General features: G+C 42.4%; 1 protein-coding gene across 1 annotated transcript in view; it reads left to right on the forward strand.

Moving 5' to 3' along the window:
* The window catches only part of gnb1l (guanine nucleotide binding protein (G protein), beta polypeptide 1-like), a 28,465-nt gene continuing 5,774 nt past the window's right edge, over positions 1–22,691 (forward strand). Inside the window, exons 1-6 of the mRNA XM_041937420.1 lie at positions 1–66; positions 6,379–6,550; positions 6,974–7,099; positions 7,319–7,481; positions 11,700–11,792; positions 17,969–18,184. Of these exons, the coding sequence (XP_041793354.1) occupies positions 6,441–6,550; positions 6,974–7,099; positions 7,319–7,481; positions 11,700–11,792; positions 17,969–18,184 (708 nt within the window). The 5' untranslated portion in view covers positions 1–66; positions 6,379–6,440. The remainder of the gene's footprint in view (positions 67–6,378; positions 6,551–6,973; positions 7,100–7,318; positions 7,482–11,699; positions 11,793–17,968; positions 18,185–22,691) is intronic.

The following is a 22,691-nucleotide window of genomic DNA, read 5'->3' on the forward strand; positions in this document are numbered from 1 at the left end:
CCTGTGCTCGCGAGGCTGACTGGGCTTCTCTGTCAACTGTCTAAACACCGGTGTCTCACTGAAATGGTATTTTATGAAGTTTTGTTAAAGCTTCTTTTTTTTACTATAGTGACCCGACTTTACGCAGCTATAGCGCCAATTGTGTAATAACAAGGCGTATGTGTTGTTTGTAGCTGTTGTTGTTGGTAGTTCCTAGCTTGTTGCTAACCTTGTAAATAACATCAAGAGACTGTAACTGTTACAGATGAATTGTAGTCTTACCTTGTCTATTTTCACGTCAACATTTTAGTTACTATTTTAGCTTCAGAGTGGTGACATATGAACACTGTTGTGAGTATAACAGCCCCGATAACGTCCAGTAGACTCGCAAGAAGACACGAACTCCATTCAAACTGTGGCTGTTAAACGACCAACTGTGTTGCTCATCCTCATTTCTTAGCATTTCTATTTCTATTTTATCAGTTAGTAGGCTATTCTGAGAAATGAAATGAAAGTAACGTCGCTGTACAATTAACAGTTAATAGTAAAACAACAACAAACAAACGATCAGTTAACAACACCAGTACAGTACCAGTTTTATGTAAAATGCTTGATTGTTAACATGTGTAAATAACTCGAATGTTAAACCTCCGATCATCTTCCAGCAGAATATAGTTTAGAGAGCAGCACTGAGAGATGTATTATCATGAAAGTTAAAATTCATTTAAAATAAACAGCTGTTTGTGGAATATATGCTTATATAATGACAGTCACCATAGTTAAATGTCAGTGAGGTACATGTATTTGCCAATTACCAAAGCAAGAGAAACTGCCTAATTTTTGAATGTAGTTTGGTGGGACTGTTCATGGATAAACTCATGAAATTTCTTGGACGTAGCTGTAATGCAGCTTTATTTTGAAAGAAAGGGGTGTGTGTGGGTCTGTATCAGAGCAGATACAGAAATTCTTTATTGGATTTCTTAATATTAGATTAAGCATAAAAAATATTTGATCTGTTTTCACTTGAAATTATGCAATTACTGATAAGAAGGCTGACGCGTATTCTGTGATTGTCTGTCTGTTAGGTGTATTTTTAAGGAGATCCACGTCCAGATGTCAATTTAGAAGTTCTACATATTTTGTATTGTCTTTTGTATTAATTTATATGATGTTGTATTTTAAAATTGCTGATTACACAGCCTTGGTGAAGGTGGGCTTATCTATTCTATGAGTGCTTTTTAGTTGTGAAATTGATCATAGAGCTCCTATGATAATGCACAAATTCACAGCTTAGAGCTGCATTAGTGTTGGTTGTGTTCAGCTTGCCAGTTTATTTTTAAAGTTGGTAGGACTCCGGAAGCTGTTCACTATGTACAAATCGTTATCATTCTGTCAAACCTTTCACCGTCCGTTACTTAGTCTTCATGCTGTCACTCATCACACCACTGATGATGACTGACAGTTTTAACACTGTGGCATGAGGTGTTTGACAAAGTGTAACATCTTGTTGTTTTCTGTCTTCCTTATCCCCTGTTGCAAGATGTATTATTGGGATTATAGCACAATGGACATGTGCTTGTTTTCATATCTTTGCCCTATGGACAGCAAAATCTCTGCGGATCCAAAGCCCATCACACCCGCAAGGTGTGGAGATGTATGATGACACTTGAGCTGTCGACCCTCTTGTGTCCCTTTATCCTTTAGTGTCCAGGTAAATGACCTCATGCAGGAAATGGGTGATAATGCAAACAGATAAGGCTCCTGGTACCTGTTGACCACAGTCAGGACCTCCTAAAACAGGACCCTCTGACACAGTGCTCCATCAGTGCCTGCCTCAATGACACCCACTAGGCATTTAGCCCTTATCTGCAATGGCCCCTGCTTAGCATTCACGCCATTCACGCGAACAATGCCACCTCTTCCCACTCATTGGATCTGTGACTGACAGTGGGTGTTGGTGCACTTGTGTCTGACTTCAGCCTCAGTCTGACGCTGGGCTGTTTATCCAGTCCAGATAACCCCTCCAAGACACAATAAAGGGTGTGTGTCTTCCTCGCCACTTCCCGTGTTGTTTGTGTTACTGGACTTTTAAAATGGACCTCGCTCGCTATTTGGCAGGTTGGTTTCCTCCTCAGAAGGATCTGTATTAGTTGGGGGAGGGTTCAGGCAGAAAGGCTGACTAATGATCATAGAGCCAGCTCACCACCCACTGACCAGCCAGCGAGGTGGAAGTGCACCCTTGGCAAGACGGTGAACAGCAGGGAAACAGCAGATAAGGCCACTGGCTGTGATAAACAGCAGAATGACTAATAGCTGAGGTATGATGTAGCAGGAACGGAGGGCTACATTTTTCAGGGTTGGCAAAGATGTTGCAGAAAATAAATACTATTGGTTTGAGAGGTTATAAAGTTGGCGTTTCATTGGAAGGCCTATCTATAATGCAGCTTTTGAGTTATGTGTAATCTACTTTTGGTTTTCATCATGCAGCTCAGATCTCATATTTGATGAGGCTGATATCAGCAGGGGATCTTGGGATCCCATGCCTGCATAATGGCTCCTGTGAAGCTGGGCATTATAAAGCTTCTGTAATAAACCCCTGTGATCAGTACCCAGCCCCCCCTCCGCCCCACTCCAACCCCCGCTCTTATTTATGAATGGCAGAATTTGACAAGGGGGCAGCTCAGGTGGGTAGCTGCCGATCACATGATACCAGCACTAAAGAGCCAAGACAGGAATGTGGACAGGACTCCCCCCCTCACCTCTACTCAAAAAAAACTTTGATGCCCCATATCACAACGAATACCCTCCCTTTCCCCTCCCTCCTCAGGCCCTCATATGTGTAGCAATGCTGAGGAGGGGAACGGGTGCTGCAGTTGAGGTGGGGTGGTGGTGGTGGTGGTGGTGGGGCGGATAGTGCCTGCGTTTGATCTGAAGGTCGCCAGCCCCTTGCTGGTGTTGAGAGATCCTTGGCGGACGAGGCTGGCTCTTATTTAATAACATGAAGGGGAAGCGGACCTTTCTCTCATAATTAGGCCTAATTACCCAGTAGGTGTGGACAGACGGCCCAAGAAGAGACAAACTGCCTTTATCCCTGGACTTAGAGTCAGATTACTCCAGAGCTGTCTTATCTGTTACAGGGCCAGCAGGAGCCTCAATCCTCCTCTCCTGCCTCTTCCCACTGGCTCCCATATCCAGCACACGTATATTAATCAGTCAGTGTGATTTATTATGCCCTGTCCACCATACAGGTACAGTTAGACCTAGCTAGTTACACCGATCTGTTATTTCTGAGATCTTTCCTGTGGGCATGTTTAATAACAAAGTTCCTGATCTGTTGGGTATTTGTTATCTATTGTTCAATCACTTTATCAAAGCTTCTTAGGTTCATTAAAACTGCTGGGTGGAGAGAATTTGACCTAAACAGGACAAGCTACTTGTCCTTGAGGGTGTTTGACCAGAGGATCGCATGTGCCCTGCTACTCCAGCAAGGTACCTTTGCATTTACTGGAGATGTTTTCAGATGTCCGTCTTACGAGCTTGACAAGTGACCTGCTTGATTGTTTGCCTGGCCGCCTCTCTCTGTTGGCAAGGAACAATTTAAGGGTCCTTGCAAATAGATTTGAGTGACATCCTGCCACTGCCTTGTTTGCTTACAGTGTCTGCGTCTCCCTTCCTGAGCTGCGTGCGTGTTTGTATTTGAGTTTGTGGGTGATTCACTGGCAGCCACCACAGCAGACCTATTGTTGGGGGCAATTCAGACACTGGAAATGCTGACGCCTGGAAAACAGAGGGAACAGTCCACTAAGGAAACAGTGGTAGGGAAGAGTGGCCATGATACTTCTCTTTTGAATACAAGTTGCTTTTGCAGTCCCCAAGTGACATCTCCATCACTGTCCCCACCTGTTGTCTGTGAGTGACAGTGAGCTGTGATTGTCACTGGAAAGTCTTGCAGCCCCTGGCCTTGAGACAATGAAAACAGCCCGCTTCAGGCTGCTGTGCTGTTCCATGCAGGCCTGCTGTAAGAGGACAATAAGAGACGCTTAATCCACCTGTTATCAGGGTGAGCCTCACCCTGTCAGACACTGACACAGGCTCAGGAATGCAGCCTTACCCATATGTTCACAAGAGGAGCAGCTTAACTGATAGACCCTCACAAAAACACTGTTGATGTTTTTTTTTGCCATTTTCGTCACACCACACAAAAACAAGTTTGTACAGTTGTTGGCTGAAGGGATCCTGTTGGTTTGGTTAAGAGATATGAGTCATACCTTGTGGTCGAAATATTGTGCAAACAGCCATATGCTTTGATCCATGCCGAATATTGAACCAAATGGGTTTCTTTTTTTGTTTTGTTGGTCATATTTTCTATAGTGAGTTTGGAAAAACTGCTCAATTTTCATGGCATGCAGTGTGTCTCCTTATAGTGTTAAATTGATAGCAAAGCTGATGGGCTGACTCTTTCCCTGTGAGTCTGTCAGACTGCAGCGTTGTATCCTTAATTAGGCAGGCTGGTCAGGGGTCTCTGTCTCTCTGCTTCACAGATTCACATGGACAATTTAACCACTAACCTCCTGAAATGAGTTGCTCCTGAATGCCTCGGGCTCCAGTTTCAGCGTCTGCTGATTGCAGGGAGCAAGGGTTATGATAAGTAAAAGTAGAGGAGGGGGTGATTGTGTGTGTCAGGGGTGGTGGTGGTGGTGGGGTGGTGCTCATTAACTTAGATGACTTGAAGCATAAAGTTACCCCTATTGCACTCTCATCTGTCAGTTCTATATGAAGCTTGAGTCGGGAAACAGTTAGCTTAGCTTAGCATAATGACTGTAAACAGGGGAAGGCATCTAGCCTGGCCTTGTCTAGGTAGTAGCTCAGTAATTAACACATATCTTCTTTTGTTTAATCTTTACAAAAAGCAAAGTTGTGGTTTCACAGGGGGTTCTGTGCTGGACTACTTTTTGGCTGGGACCATTGACTTCCTGGAGCCTGTGCTAGTTGCCTGGCAACCCTCACTTTCGCACAGTTTAAACAAACAAGATATATAACATGTTAGTCACTGAGATTTAAAGGTGGTGGATGGTCGGTGGATTTTTAGACAGAGCCAGACTAGCAGTTTTTCCCCTGTTTCCAGTCTTTATGCTAAGCTAGTTGTCTCCTGGTTCTTATTGAATAGAATGACTTAGGAATGGTATCAATCTCCACATCTACTTCTCGGCAAGAGGACAAAATAAACATATAGTCCAAAATGTCAAAGTGCTCCTCCAACATAAAGCTAACTTGATCTTCTTGTGCAGTTCTTTAGTTCTAAAACGATTAACTGTGGGGTTTGGCTGATTTTGGTCTTTTTGGAAAAGTCATATTCAGGATTTGTCCTGGTGTTGGTGAACATTTTATTGCAGATAAACGGGTGGAAAAATGATTTCAGTGTGGCGGTGGAGGAATTTTACTTACCAGCCTGGGGAGTGGCAGCCAGTAAAACCTGCATACCTTTGTATTTGAACCAGTGGGTTAATTAGTTAATTTAAGTGGGTTGTTCTTTTCAAAGTCATTGTCTGTCTGTTGTTTTCCATAACAATAGGTGTGATGTGTCATCCTGAATTGGAGAACTGCTTAAAAATGTTTATTTTCTAATTTGAATATTGGTATCAATGGTTTCAAGCCACCTGTGATTCTTAACAAGATAAACAGTTTAGAGGAGGGATTGATAGATGAATATAAGCTATCTGAAATCAGTTACTAAGAGTCACTTACATGTGATTGTGCTGCAGTTTAATGTTGATGCATCATTTCCTTGCAGCATACCTGCGGTCGGTCGGGTTTCCTCATCTGCCCGGCCTACAAACGACATAAAAGCCTGAGCTGTTACCTCTGCCTCTGGGACAACGTCTGTTGATCACAAGTGGAGTGAGAAGCCTGAATCTCCGTCTGTTTACTGTAATTAAGCTGTCAGAGCTTGTGATTTATGACGTATTGAGTAAGAGAGGTGTTATCATGTAGACTAGAAGCAGGAAGACAGAGAGAGAGAGAGCCACAGGGTTTGTAGCTACTAACAATAGAGAAAATACAGACAGCGAATTAAACACAACTGTCTGCTGTGTGGAAGAGAAAGGCTTCAAGGCAAAGTGGAGCTACTTTCTGACAGTCTGCTCAGTGTTTGTGCAAAAACAAAATGAGATGACTTTGGATTTTAGGCTGCACTACTTTCATCTCATTGTGTTCCTCTGCCAGAGTCAAATGAACGGGATTTGATTTGAATAGAACATTCATCATCTCTGCTGAAAATGTCTCGCTGACAGTTTCTGTTCCAGAAATACTGAAGCTCAAGCTGCACGTGCATCTTTTCCATTTCGTCAAATCGCAGAAGTTGCTCGTGTCTTAGCTCACTTTTCTTCTCGTCTGTTTCAGCGGGTGTCATGACGTGGGTTTGCAGCCTCCGCGCATCCCTGCATTGATCGCGTGACCCAGGGATGTCTCGTCCTGCTCCGTCCCCCATCTACACCCTGAGGGGGGCTGGCGGCCCCCTCCACACCCTCCACTTTAGCTGCCAGGGAGGGGACACTCCCCTCCTATTTTCTGGGTGAGTCATTTATCTTAACAGTCAGAATTTCATCATCTCCCTCAAACATTGATGATTTCTTGTTTATCCCTTCATGTTATGAGATTTTTCTGATTTAGTGCTTCATATATAGTTGTTTAATTGCGTGTCATATGTAGACATCAAGCCAGCCCGTCAGAATGCACTTCAGTTTTTAAAACAGGTACAGAATTTGGATATGCAAAGCCAGCTATTAAAGCAGCCTCCACCAAAAGCTTTAGTCTTATTCCAGTGTTTGTTAGTTTGTACAAGAGCAAATCTGACAATTTTCTTTCTATGGGTACAGGCGAAGTGAACTTTTTTTTTTTTTTTTATACTATGACTTAGAAAATCCACAATCAGTTGACCTTTTGTATACACGGTATGAGTCATAGCCTTGATAAAGCATCCTGTTGGGTTTTGCAGGTCAGGGAAGGGTGCCATCCATATCTGGAATCTGAACACCAGGAGGGCTGAGAGGATTGTGGAAGGTCATTCTGGTAACTCGGTCATCTGGGTCAGCACACTGCAGGCGACAGATACCCTCATCAGGTGAGGAAGACGGTTCTCTTGGCCCCTTAACTTTTGAATAAGATGTCTCACTCAACCCTCTCTCGTGGTTTCTGTTATTTGTGTCTGTAATTTGTGATTCTAAATTCTGATTTAATAGTAAACATTCAATGTCACGCAGGTTTCGCGATGACAGTCAGTGATGTATGCTTTCAAATATGCATGAAACTGCAGTTTTTGTTCATTCTGTTGGTGGAGCAGTCAGGGACGCGACATGCAGGTCTGTCTGTGGGATCTGAGCGAAGGTCGCAGTAAGGTGGTGGACTCTGTGTGGACCGGCAGTGTTGGATTCTGTCAGTGCTCCACGCTGGAGACGAGCCCTGGAAACTACCTGCTGGCCTTTGCTGGCCAACAGACAGAGGAGGTGAGACACCAGGCGTGGAAAATCTAAATTGTCTTTAAGTGATGGGTGTGAGTGTGTTTGGGTGTCTGCGCGCTTTAGGCCATTTATAAATTAGTGTACCCTGCCTCCCACTGAGTGCGTGCTGGGATGTGCTCTAGCCTCCTGCCACCTTGAAAAGAATAAGTGTTTAGAAAAAACGGATAATTTCCCAAAGATTCAAGGTTTTGTGTTTTCTGTGAAATTTTTTCCTCCTCAGTGTGGAGATTAATTGTCTGTAATATTATTTGAAAAATGCTGATGATACATATTCATGCTTATTTGTGAAATTAGATCACATTTAACAAATTAGCAAATTGTTAAATTAGATCAAAAGAGTTCACAAGTGACAGCCAGTTTAAAGCTGATGCATTCTACAATCATATGTCTAAATGGCTCAGTTTTATAGTTTGTTAACCTTTAGATAAATTAACCAGGGAGCCTCCCAATCCAAAGTGTTCACTGGCACATGTTCTTCTATGTTCAGCAGGTTTAGACATCCTTGAATTTATTGTCAGTTGGGAGGTGGGATTGTTAATTGGTTAAACAGTCTGACTTGAGTATAAAAAATGCCGACCTGTATGAACCTGGCCAGACTTGCTGTTGCCAGTTTGCTGGTTTGACTTCAAGTGTTCACACATACTTTTGGCTTTCAGTCCTGTTTAGTAGGTTAGTGGAAAAATGGAGGTCCCACAGCAATCCCCGTCATCTTTTCCTATTCTCACACTGCGATCTTTTGCATGTGGCCTGATCCGTAAATCAGCCTGGCTTGAATTCAATCAGGTTGCCAATTTAATATTTTTAGCAGAGCCTCAATAAATGTGTCATGAGTCAACACTGCAAACTGCATGCTCACATGTTTGCTGCTAGGAACTGTCAGACAGCAATCTGAGCATCATGAACAAACCAGCCGTCACGTCATGAGTCAGCATGCACATTACAAGGATATGAACGTAATGCCACCCACCAGCTAATGTAGAGACGCTTCAATACTGATAATCAAATATCGGTTACTGACTCATGTGGTTGGGTTGAGTATCGTCAACAATGTGCTGATAACCGATATCATTATTTTAATGAATAACAATTCAGTACATTTATGGCTATGTATTTATTTGCTAGTTTGTTTTTCAAAGTTAGGAAAGCAATTTTAAGTCAAGCATGATGTTGTCTTACACATAAACAAATGATCCAGGTTCCTTCCACACAGTGAGGCATACAGCATAGTAATTACTGGTACTGGATCAGTACTTGGCATGGGCCGTTACACAAAGCGCAGTTATTGGTATCAGGACTTAGATTTTTAACATTTTCATCTTTAACTGGTGGATTAACAAGGGAATTCCCAGACGTGAAGAGATTGTGCACTGGAATGGGATCACAGTTCTGTCTGCACAGTATGTGTTGGAGTTAATGCTCAACATCCACAAACCTGTACGGTTTTGTGTGGATTGAGGGAGGGGGGGGAGTGGGCAGCCAGCGATTCAGCCATCTTTTATTGCCTCCAGATTCATGTTACTTGCTCCTCTGTGGAGGAGCCACACTTGAAAGGGACAGAGCGGTCACCTGATCCAGCTAAACGTGCCTCTGCTAACCCCTATCCAGCAGGCCAGGCATCGGGGCGCCTGTGACTCCCAGCACCTCAATAATGCCATTGTCCCAACAGACACAGACAGACAGAAACACACACACACCCATGCGAGGTAGACCAAAACAGGCCACAGCCGATTTTGTCATTCGGTCTCCCCACCCCATTCCACAGACATAACTGGCCAAGAAAAATGCTTATCACGTATCTGCAAATAAAGCACCCACATGAATGAATTCCCTCAAGAAACAATGCATATGCACTTACCACAAAACATGCACAATAGTGGGATTTAGGGCTGTAGGCAATATGCAGATTGGTCAATATTTAGGAATGTAACCAAGAAAACAGAATCACTGCTTCCCGAGCTATTTCAGGTGGTTTTACTGTTTACTGCTCACAGCAAGATTCTTGGCAGCAGATTGCTGCCATGGTAGAAACATTAATTAATAGTGTGGGTGTTTTATTTATGGGCAGTGTGATGCCACCCAAGAACAGCGATCACCTGAGGCACAGAGAAGTCCTTAAAGGCCCTCTTTGTCAGGCACTCAGAGGTAAACATGCAGGACAGATGTGGCCTCGCGCTAAAATACAGATCACTCCCTTAAAGGGCTGTTTAATCTGAGGCCTAATGAGGATGAATATGCAGATCATCAGCATCGAGGAAGTCGAAGGAATGAGTTTTGGTAGTGATGTGTACTATGTACACACATACAAAGGCACACACTTTATCACTGGCTTCATTAGGCTGTGTATTTTATCAGAATCAGTGCCAATGTGTTCAGGAAAACACCATTCATGTCACGGGGTCAGGCTTTAGCAGGATTTATTATAGACAGCGGAGCGGCTGCTCTGCACTGATGGATGGCACTGTACTGCCGGTTGGAGGCACTCTGATCTGCGGAGGTCCTGAACCACAATGACAGATTCTGGTTGCTGCTTTGTTATTTGAATTCAGAAGACAAACAAATCATGACTTGGCAGACAGCTTGTAGATATATAAAGAACAATTGCAGTTTGTGTGTGTAATTGTAGCTGGGTCTCAATAATGAAAACAGCACTAGAGCAAAAATTAGGGAAACAGATAAAACTGGAACAAAACAATACCAGGATGTGTGGTTGGATCAATTCCTAAAATTATTTAAAAGAGGACTCTTTTCATATGAAACTCTGCTTGAAAGCTTTAGGCACCCTTAGAGCCTGGGTGGGCAAGTGACTCACACCTGGGTTTCGCCTAAAAGCGAAACCACTGGAGAGCATGAGCATGAGACAAGTTGCTGTGCAAAGCAGTTTAGCATGTTGACACTCAAAAATGTGCAGAAATCATGAAATGGTGACAGCTGGCTGCATGTTACAAAGGACTAAATATCCTCTTTTTAGCATGGTATTTTTTAGCATTCTTTTCATAACAGCTATTGGATGGATTGCCATGAAACCTAAGGCACATATCATGGTTCCCAGAAGATGAAGCCCACTGACTTTGATGAGCCCTTGACTTTTCCTCCACCACGAGGTTCACATTTGTGGTTTTAAGTTAAGTTATGTCCTTACAACTAGTGAATTGATGGGAGAAATTCCAGGCAAATATTATCTGATCATGTACCATATTTACCCTAATTGAAACAACAATTTTTAAAATTGGTCCAATATTGAATGAGAACACTGCAGCCAACCACAAAACGGGCTACAGTGTAAGGCCACTGGGTGTTTTCCCACTGTCAAAGTATGTCCAATAAAAGTGTTTGTTTTTGGCACTGACTCAGTAACTGAGATTGTTATTCACAACATTATGGAAAGGATCCCTACAGAGATACATTTTTTGTTCAACAGTAAGATCTGTTTTGTTTAACAAGAAATAGCCATCGTATCGCTCTCATTAAAGCCACCAGACCCCATTTACAGAAACAATAGTTTTATCATCATGAAACACACTTCATTCAGACTTGACAGAAACAAAATAAAACTTACCCAAACCCTCTTGGTTTGTCTTTCCAATGTTCCAACAATCATCACCAACTGTGGTTTGGTTGAAAAAGACTCTTAATTCACCGAACCAGGAGAGGAAAGAGAGAGCGAGAGAGAGCGAGAGGGCGGACATCAGAGGAGCAGCGGAAACAGCGTGTACAGCTGGAATATTTTTCATATCCATATTTAACACTGGAATTATTTTCACTGGACATTTTGACTGGAGAGATTTAAATATGTGGTCCTAAAACAGGTTTTCCCCGTGAAAGAAAACAGTACATTCCATTGCAGTACATTCAGTGCAGCTGGCGCGCCAGTGCTGCTTTGGCTTTGCAACTTTTTTCACATAAGCTGAAGAACTTCCTCACACCTGTAAACAGATATGATGTGTAAAGTAGGAGGAGTTCCCCTTTAATGTTAGCATGCACGCTAAACTGCAGCGAAGAATACGGAAGGCATTATAGCTGCTTATCATCAGCAGCACTGTTATTAGATGCATGTTAGCATGCTGATGTTAGCATTTAGCCCAATGCACAGCTGTGTCTTAGTACTACCTCACACAGCTGCTAGCATGGATGTATAATATGGAGGTGAACTGATCAGTTATCTCGAGTGAGTTTTTAGATCTAATTGTCACGTGTTCTCTGCAGATCAAGATTATTCAGCTTCCCAGTAAGACCCCAGTCTGCACCCTACTACCAGACGCTAAGCTGGGGATGGTCATGTGTATCAAACTGTGGCAGGTAAGCACCAGACAATCCTCTCAAGTGTTTTAACAGAAATTGTTGCAGTGCTTTTAACCGCCAAAAAAGTAGCAACGTGTCCCTCTGTAACTACATCTCAAGTTCAACGAGTTCACCTTGGCAGCCATTTTCAAAAGCACGAGATTCTCTACCTTGTACATTTTCAATACTTACCAACTTTATTCTGATTGGCCAGCAGCCCATAGCAAAAGATGCAATAATCGAAAAGTCAACAAAAATGCACATGAGAGACGTGGCACATGATTTACAGCCCAACAACTCGTTCTGGGCCATTTTTCCAACCGTTCCTCCTCAGCTGGCAGCAAGTTCCAACACTGTAATTAGAGCGTTTCTAAGGGCCGGGGGTTCACAGCCATATATCAGCCTGCAGCTGTACATCCAATCTGATGCGCGCAAAAGGTTAGCTTTCTGTTTGGTAAATGCTGTCGAAAGTTTTATTTTCCAGCCATTAACGAGACCCTGTAATTATTTTCATGGTTAATTATTAACTCTTTGGGTTTGGGGCTTCAGGGGACAGAGTGGGGTTTCAGACTTAGGCAAGACTTTGCATGGTTTGAATACATTTTATGAGCTGTGCAGTTTACAGGCAACAGAAATCAAAACGCAGCTCATCATTTTAAAGCCAGAGTGAGGCAAATTGCTGGCTCGTGTCCATTCAGTCCTGTATTCCTGGAATACTAATTAGATGTACTTTAATAAGTTAACTACAAAAACCACAGAGGTGACATTGTGTTTGTGAAATTATTATAGAGCAGTTAGAGAGTCTCACACAGTGCATGCTGACATTGTGTTTGTGTTTTTCTTTCTCTCCCTTTGATTCACTGTTACACCCACCTTTCATCATCTGATTTATGAACCAATGCTGGTTCAGCGTTGAGTGCCAGGAAACATAATGATCAATTATATCATTATAAATTATATAATATCATTGTAATACAGCACAGGCAGCTGTCTGACTTCAAAGCAGAAGGGCCCAGGTGATTCTAAATCATTTCAGGCTGATTCCTTTCAAGGCCGAGGCATGTTCATCTGTTACACTGACTGAGGGACTCCAGAGGTCCAAGCAGCGGGAAAAGACTGAAAAACCCCAGTCTGTGTGTGCATTTATGAGTGTGTGTGTGTGTGTGTGTGTGTGTGTGTGTGTGTGTGTGCGTGTGCGTGTGTGTGTCTGTGTCTGTGTGTTTGTGTGTTTGTGTGTAGAACCTCTCTGTCTGTCAGTCACAAGGAAAAAAAAATGCTCCCGTCGTCTTTCACATCAGATGCTCATATGCTACCCGCTGTTTCCTTAACCTCACACAGCAGGAGGCAACAGCTGACACCGTCACCCCTCTCTCCACCCTGTCTCTCTCCATCACACACACACACCAGGAAGAAGCCACCGACAATGATCTCTCTCTGTCTTCCCTTTCACCATCCTTCCCTCTCTTCTTCCCACTGTTGAGGCGAGAAACGATTATCCTCCATTATTTCCAGGACAGGCTCACCAACAGATTTATTGTCGGCCTTTAAGCCCTCTCTGCTGGAGTTTATGGAAAAGATTAAATGCAGTGTTAAACTGCACTTTCTTCTCAATTCAGCTTCCCTTCAACAAAATGCCACCCGGACAGGAGCTCACGTGCTGGGCTGTGTCTTAAAGGTGACAAAGCTGTCTGATTTCTCTGAATCTGACTGGCTGTGAAGCGGTGAACAATGCGGCGGACGTGGAGGAAGAAAGTGCCTCCACATGTGGGTTTTGACGTGTGCCGGGATGTAGGGCTTGGCCAGGGGGACGGTATTGATGTATGATGTGCAAGGCTTTTAATGTGAACAGAGGCTGGCGGGGAAAAGGAAATGTTCCTATACAGATATCCATCACTCTCAGCTCATCACCTTGCTGCCTCGTGGCCATGACATCATGGAGGACCGGGACAAATACCGGAGGAAACGATTGGTTCCTGATGTTGAAGCAGTGCCTGCCTGAGGCCCGTGGCGGCCACATCAGCAAACAAGCTGTTGGTCTCTGGGTTGTTCATGGTTTTGGAAGGACTTACCACATAAGGAAATGACATAAAAGTGTTTGCTGAATATACAATACATTCAGGATGTCACCCACATATTTCTCTCTAATTGCATTTAGATTTTATTTATTTATGTTGTTAGTTTATTTGACAGGGACAGTGCTCATTGATCAACATAGAAAATACTGTAAATGAGCCAGAATTGGCCTGAAAGCCAAACATTCATCGGTTGTCCCAGACCAGATGTTAAAAAGGCACCCTTGAAATAAAATAAAATGGCATATCCTTTAATATTTATACAAATAGTATAATAAATATACACAAAATAGCACAGCACACATCCATCAATGAACAATGCAATTAAATCCCATGGCCGGTAGCTACAATCAATAAAAAATAATTAATAAATATATAGATAAATAATGTTGCAGGCTCTACAGTATATGAGCGTTTTACATTTTTAAAACTGTGCTGTAAATGAATCCAGGGCTGCTGTAATAAGAGTACTTATATGAGGAGTTGATGGCCTGATTCAAGTAACATTTCTTTTGTAGCATTAAAATCATGATAAATAACAGCTTGTCAGAAGATGTGCAGGACACAAGCTGTGGAGGATTTGACCAATGCACAAGTCATACATTCACAGCTGTATTTTTGACAATTGGATGTAATTAGAAAAATATTAACACCTTCAGATCATCAGTGTGTAAAAAGACAGAACATTGTCCTTGTGTCCACCGTAAACTGAACTGTTGTGACAGTTCCTGCTCACTTCTGCTGCCATCGCCCTCTGAACTAGAGAAAGTTGCCTTTCAGAGCAGAGATCTGATCTGCCCACTGGCCTGACACATCCTATCTTCCTTTGCTGACAAATTTAATAAAACGTATTTTCTCTAAATTTAAATTTAATTTCAGATTAATTACTGGGACAACGTGTATCTCTCTTGTGATGCTCGGACAAATGCTTGAAATCAGGACTTGCTCTATTTAATCAGGATGTCTGATCATGCACACTGGAAAGTAGTGAAATTGAATAAACATGTTTCAGTAAAGTTCAGTTCAGTTCAAGTGTAGAGGCAGATAGGCCACATCGAAAGTGTATTGATTGATTGACTCAGAGATAATGAAATTGAGAAGGGAGGAAAACATGCTTTTATAAAGATTAAGAAATGGCAAAAATAACGCTGAAACGATCAGTCAGTTAAGCGATTATTTGATCGAAAAAAGTAAGATGGTAATTTTTTTTGATAATCGATTAATCCTTGAAGTAACTTCGCCTTCTTCCATCTGAGCTGATTTTCTTTGTTTCATGTGACAGTAAGTTGAATGTTTATGAATGTTTTGGACTGTTGGTCAGACAAAACGTGCAATTTGAAGATGAGACCTTGACATTTTTCACTTTTTTTTCTGACATTTTATAAGAAAAAAATTGATTTTTTGATTGGAGAAAAGCTGAATATGGAGACGAGTGTGTGTGCAGTGAATCTGTCGTCTGCTGGAAACTCTGAGGAGCTAAAACTGATTTAATGTTCTAATCTAATCTAATGTTCAGCAATTATAGTTATGTTGTCTCTATTTGTTTGAGTTGGTTTTAGTGCCTCTGTAGGTTACTTATTTGTCTTTTCTGTTGCCTCAGCAACAGGGATTTTAAACCTCTCCACCAAATGTGGAAGAAGAAGGAGAGAGAAGGAATAAAATGAAAAAGCCACCAACAGACTGAACACATATCTAAAAATATCTGGCTTTTAATTTGCAGGCTTTAGCGTAGTTGACTGAAATAATGATAATGTTTAATAATCTCCATAAATACAGTAATGAAAAAATGCCTCACATGACACATTACCAACCCAGGACCCAACTAGTCGCCACTCTAGAGAAGATCCAGCTTCATTGCTCCCTCCACTGGTCCTGCCTCCTCGAGCAGCTTCCATCCATCTGTCTTTCCAGCTGTTCTGTGGTGATGAATCTGCTCCCAGAGCCCCAGCCCCACTCCAGCAGAGAGCCCTCTTGTAGAAAGGCCTGTGGAGGATATAATGAATTAGGTGTCTACCCAGGGTTCCCTGACCTCTGACCCATGACATCATCAATCAAGGAGGTTCTACACTTAAGTGAAACGGTGGGCCCCAAGCCTGGAACGCTTATCCCGGGCCCTGCCGGCAAGCAGGGGCCACTGATTTTCACTTGTTTTTATTTGTTTTCATAATCCCTTAGTGTTCGTCCTCGCTGATGTGTTTGGAAGGAATACACGACTCTGTCTATAATTTGTTTAAAGTTGGAAGAAGAGAAATATAGAGCGTTAAGTGAGAAGAGGACTTGAAGATGGATGAAAGAATGGCCGACATGGCCCCCTCGCACATATGGAAAAAATTTCTTTCCCTCCTCGCTTCTGCAGGGCACAGTGCATTTACTGGGGGCCTGATGGTATTTTTAAAGCGAAGGCACGAGTCAGGATGAAGTGTGTATGTGTGCTGTGAATTCACGGGTCTTCTGAAATGTACTGTGTTGTTCCACAGGCTAAGTCTTTTAAGCTTGGAAAAGTTTAAATCATTGTTTGGGTAACAATCAAGGAGTGTGTGGGTATGAAGGAGAGCGCGAGGCGTGGTGCTTCATGTATGTGCATAGAAGATGGGATGGAGGTTAGGTCTCACCAGTCGGCCCTCCCTCCTCCTTCCCTTCTGTCTCTCCTTCAGTCCTTCCTTTCTTTCCTTCAGCATTTCAAAGATATATGAAGCCTTCAGTTTTTATCAGTTCACCTTTATGTTCTCGTTCACAGAAGTGATTTACAGGCTCACTGTTTACCTCCACACAACCGCTGACTGTCTCATCATACACACTCATTTTGAAGCCAGCACTGAGAGGTTATCAGTGACTCCCAGCTGTAGGAAGGCACCGCTTTATCATTCTCTCTGGATGTTGCTCGTCTTAATTTTCTCAAGTTTTCTTTTCTTTGCTTCATAAAACTAGATTTTGTGCTCGGTGCAGGTCGCTCTCTGTATATTTAACAGAGGGAGTGTGGTTTAGTTTTTGTGTTTGATGCCTGTTTGTGCACCTGGTTTCATTTCATTTCATGTGATTTGAAAGATTTACTGTGATGGTTTCACCGGTTGTAAACATTGCGGCTGGATCTGAGATGAAGAAGTGAGACTATAGTCTGTTTTTTTACATGAGTTTGTGTAAGTATGTGAGCATGAATAAGGTGTGGAGAGCTGAAATGATTAGCTGATAAATTTATTTGTCAATTGACACAACATGAATGTTGTTTAATGAATGAATTATTGATTAAGTTCCCTCTTTGTTTGATATGAATGTAAATTGATTTGGGTTTTAACATTTAGTTTAAACAGTTGGTCAGAGATAAGCATTATGGGACATTGTGATGGCCATTTTTCTGATTATGGACTAAATGATTAATTGAAAAAAGTAATTGCTATTTTAATTGCTGATTAGAATACGTTACAGCCATCATGTTGTGCCTCAGTAATAAGTATTTTATTTATTTAATAATCTAATCAATAAGTTTGAATTTGGCATTTGCACCGGCAATATGACATATAAAATATAGTTTAAAAAGTAGACTGCAAATGTAAGACTATAGCACATTCAGCATTAAAGGTAAAGAAAAAGGTAACACAATTATCAGGTTATATATAACAAAAGTATGGCATACCTAGACAAAAATAAAGGTTAAAGAAATAATATTGGTACAGATAAATTATATCAAGTCAGTGCACTTATAATAACAGAAAAGCAGCTAAATAACAAGCAAAATTACACTCAGCCGTCGTCAATGAACTTGAGTTTTAAATGATTTCAATGAACTAAGATGAAAAATAGGTTTTTCAGTCTGTTACTTCACTATATGTATCCGTCCGGCAGTGAGGTCTGTGGCTCGGTAATATAGATGAGGAGCAAAGTGAGGAGTGCTGTAATGGAGTGCTGGAAAGAGAGAGCAGCAGACTGACGAATGAAGCCCACAGTGTCTTTCCGAGTGTCAGTGGGAGCTTCCAGGATGATAACCTCTGCTCCGCTCAGCTTCCAGCACCACGCAGCGGTTTCTGGGGCTTTTACTACACATCTTACCTCACACTCCTCTTTGTGTTCTCTCTTCCCGTCTCGCTGCCCCTCCTCCTCTCTCTTATCATCCTCCCTCACTTCCAGCCAGACTCGGGGCCCGGACCTCTCCTGGTGGCTGGATATGAGGACGGTTCCCTGTTGCTGTGGGATGTAACCCAGAGGTCCAGTCTGAGCCAAGCCAAAGCCCACCCTGAGCCTGTCATGTGCCTGACCTTTGACACCCAGCGTCAGAGGGGCATATCGGGCTCCTCAGAGAAGAAGCTCTCCTCCTGGATGCTGGACGGACAGAACAACCTGCAGGTCAGCAGATGACAGGCTTAGAGAGGGTAGTAGTAGTAGTGTTGTCTAGTCTAGTAGCTCCCAAACCTGTTTGTCTGATGAACCCTCACAACCCCATCAGGTCAATCCTTCATTGACACCCCCGTCATATTCCAAGTGTGTTTATTTAAACTGGTTGTTATTTAACACTATTAATTATGACAGTTAGCAATACTCAGTGAACTGTGCTTGGTTTGGGGAGCATTCCTATGGAATCCCTGTATTCAGTGGATATTGTTCCAATCATTTTTATGTACAATTGAAATGTCAATGTTTAGGGCAAGTTAGCTTTAGTATGACTACCTTGGAGTGGGCAAAACTGCACATTCAAACCATTTATCCATTACTTTTAGCTTTTTTTTCACAGTTTTTACAACACTTGAAGCTAACTTTTTAAACTGATCATTCAATACTTTTAGCGATATTTATGAATTAAGTTTAGCTATTTCAACCATTTATCCCATTGCTTTCAGCTTTTTCACCATTGTTGCAATATTTACAACTGTTTGTTGATTACTTTTAGCTAATTATTTCCACTGTTTGTCTCTTACTGTTAAATAAGCGTTTAGACTCATCTGCTTGCTTGCTAACTCCTTTTCTTGCAATGTAATCACGTCATGTAGTGTTCAGCTGACTCCATGTGTTGATTTATTTATTTTCTTATAATCAAGTCAAAATACCTTTTTTTCAAATTCAACTCTTTCTCAACAGGCTTTGATAAATGCAGAAGTATGATGAAATATGCCTTTCTTGTAGCTCACTGAAGTGTCTCTGGTTAAGGTCCTGAACCCCCTACCTGCTAACTAATTGTTGCACAAGAGAGTCAGCTCAATGCCATAAAAAGTACAGAAAGGTAATGGTGGAGGTGGGAGGAGAGAAGTGTTGCCTTTCTCCAGGCTCTCTTGGAAAACATCAGGGGCCAAAGAGGAAGAGGCTCAGTAGGGCTCCAGGGGCCATAAATCAGCTGCTGGTTACACAGCGTTGGCAGGGCCAGGGGCCAAGGGCCGGGCTGGAGCTGTCACTCCAGATTCAAACCACCCACCCACACACACACACACACACACACATACTAACACATAGTCACACATTAGGCCTGGATAACATACTGTATGTAGAGGCATCACAAAATGTAATTTTTACATATTACTATGCAGCAATAAATAGGAAAACCCATGTATACTTATCTCATTTAGCAGTTAAAAAAGCAGCTAACTTGACTGGGATACTGTTGAGATGCATCCTTCTACCTGACAGTAGACGCAGGTTCTCACGCACACTTTAATACTTGGGAGTGGGCCAAAGTACACCCTAAAGCCCATACCAGAGCATCTTCTGCCACAACAAGAGAACACAACAGCATTGTACCATAATTCATTTTACATAACAGCCAATGCTCCAGAGACTTGACGCCTCATTTGAAGCTATATTTTCTCTTGATTTCATGAGCAAAAGGGAATGGGCCCATTTTGCAGCCAATCCCATGAATCAGAGCAGAAGGGGCTGATATAGTACACTCCTGCACAGTGAAGGGGTATTATTCTTTCCAAGGCTTTTTACAAATGAATGCTTGAATTAGAAATATTTGCAAAGTCTCATTTTTTCACCCCTAAAATGCGTCTAGAAAAACACTACGAAGGATTTGATTCAATATACCAAAAACAGGAGGAGAGTGGTTATTTGGTTTATTTTGCTCAAGCAACAAAATATTGATTCAGCATGTAATCCAGGATGAGGATGACAGGAAAAAAGCACAAGGAGAGGGAAAAGATCCAAGAGGGGCTTTTAAATTATCCTGAAGTGCAACTCAGTGTGACGTCCAGACAGCTATCCTCAGTTCTTCCCACAAAAGTATTTTTGTGTGGCAGCAGTAAGGGGGCAGGAGGGCCTGCCGGGCGGTGGACCCGGGCCCCGGTTCCTGATGGACGACCCGTGAGAGGTAATAAAAATATCAAAACCTTGGAGGCCCCTTAACCAAACAAAAAACACATCTGCAGTAAAGGGAACAGTAGTTCACAGTGGGAGGCTGCAATAAAGGCTGAGGAGGCTATAAGTGCCACAGCATCCCACTTCCCACAAATTACCCTGCGATACAATCCAGTGTAGTGGAACTGGCTGGCAAGCAAGATAGATGCTTTTTGTGAAATGGAGGGGAAACTGAATGTGACACAACACAGTGCAGTTATGATTTAGTGAAGCTGAAAGGCTGTGAAATGAGCTTATCAAGCCCAGATAAAGACAGATAGCCTCAGGAATGGAGGTTAATATATTACACATGGCTCCCAGAGGCCTTTATCTGCTGTTTGACCTGGCTGGCCTGATATCTTCTCATAGTAATGAGGCATCATCTTCACCCTTTGTTTTTTCTCTCCTTCCAGCATACATTTCTGAGAATGTGTCAGGGTGAGACTATGAGGGCGTGGGTGTTAGGCTTTACAAGCTGTTAAGCCAGATGGACATATATTTAGGCGGCCACGCAAATCTATTGACAAGTGCTGTGACGGGCTCCTGCAAGACAAAGAAAAAAGACAGAGGTCGCAGACTGGAAAACGAGAGAGCAAGTATAGACAGAGGAAGAAGCCGTGTAAATCAAGCCTGGCTGACAGCGAGCTATTTCTGAGACTGATGACAGTTCTCTACAGGTGGACCTCCTGCCTCTCATCTTCACTACAGTGTAAAGATATCCCCACTGTCTCCCCCCAGTAGTCACCTGCATGGTGTCTACATGGAGAATTCTTGCAACCGTCAGCCAGATCTGACCTGACTTATGGGTCAGGTCCCAACCTCAGTCTGCTGTTGGACTGATGTATGCACGAGCTGCTGTCATAAAAATTATTGCTCTCTTTGCTGAGCAGCCTTCCTCCTCTTCTCCCTTTTCTGAATGGGACTGCTCACCTGCTTGACACATCCATCTCCTGTCAGCCGGAGCCAAGCTCTGACAGGCAAGGTGACAAAAGGCTCTAATCTCCCGGCTGCGGAGTGTGATTCAGGGGCAGGGTGTGTCAGAAATACCTGCGAAAAGCCTCCCAGCCGCTAGGCTCGAGTGAGTGAGCGATGATGGGACGTTTCAGTAGATGAGCGTGAACGCCAAGATCCGTGCCAAGACTGAGGGGAGAGACGGGGAGAAAAGTGGAGCGAGGCTTGAGTGAGATCTGCCAAGTGGACGCTCCTTCTGAACGTCTCCTCTGTCGGTGAGATGCTACAGAGGAGGATCCTGAAGTGCGAGTTTGTGTTGGATCTGTCGTAGGGCCACAAAAAGTGTAATGGGCCCAGCTGCTGAGCAGAGCTGATAGCCTCCTGACAGCTGAGAAAGCTGGCGTTTAGACAGCAAACTTGCTCTGTGTGTGTGTGTGTGTGTGTGTGTGTGTGTGTGTGTGTGTGTGTGTGTGTGCGTCTGTGTACATCTGCATGCTGTAACACAGGCGAGGAAGGAGTGTTCTAACAAAGAAATGATGAAGCCCAAAGAAGAGTTCTGTCTGTGACGAGATAGTAAGCAAGCAAGGGGAAGAAAAATGGGGCGTCAGATAAAACGAGCCAAGTCTCTTCCCGGTGAGAGTGAATGGATTTCATTACATATGGAGACCTGGTTAATGGCAGTGCTGGAAGTCAGCAGTGCTTTCTTGGTATTCATTCAACAGTGGCGTGACTCTGCAGCAAGAACAGCAATACTGCTGCAGGAGAACATTAATTAAAGTGACAGCACAATTTAGATAGAGTTATCCTAACATCAAGAAATAAAATTTCCCAGCTGTTAACTAGCTGTTATTTTTGTCATCCATTAATCTGCTCATCATGTTTTCCCAGAGCTCAAGGTTTGACATGAGACATTTTGTCTCATTGCATTTTCTCTTGAGTTTATTCAGAGGGTCATTAAAACTCTGTGTCCGTACAGTAAATATGAAGCGGCTGGTTATCTTAGCTTAGCACAAAGATTGGAAATGAGGAAACAGGTAGCCAAATGTCGGAGTTTTACTTAAGAAAATGACTTGAAATTATTATTATTATTATTTAAATGATAATCTGTAATCAACATTGTTGGTGATTAATTTTCTGTCAGTCACTTAATTGATTGTCTCATCGTTCCAACTCTTATTATACTGTATTAAAAGAACTGTATTTTTCTTGTGCTGCAGTGTTAATCACAACACGGGCAGATGCCAAATATGACCAAAACTAACTGGCAGGCAGCAATTACAATTTGTTTTAATTATTTACTAATTGATTAATAAGTCTATAAAATGTCATAAAATTGTGAAAAATGCAGACCCCAAGGCGATGCCTTCATGTATTTTGTTTGTCCAGCTAACAATCCAAAACGCAGTTTACAATGATGTAAAACAGAGTAAAGAAGCACGTCTTTACAATTTTTATTTGACAAATGACTTGAATCAATTAATTGAATTTCAAAATAGCTGTTAATTACTTTTCTGTTGATCAGTTTATCAATTAATCCCCTAATCATTTTTTACCGTCGAGCACCACTGCCACATGA

The sequence above is a fragment of the Chelmon rostratus genome, chromosome 5 (assembly GCF_017976325.1).
Source record: "Chelmon rostratus isolate fCheRos1 chromosome 5, fCheRos1.pri, whole genome shotgun sequence".
Lineage (NCBI taxonomy): Eukaryota > Metazoa > Chordata > Actinopteri > Chaetodontiformes > Chaetodontidae > Chelmon > Chelmon rostratus.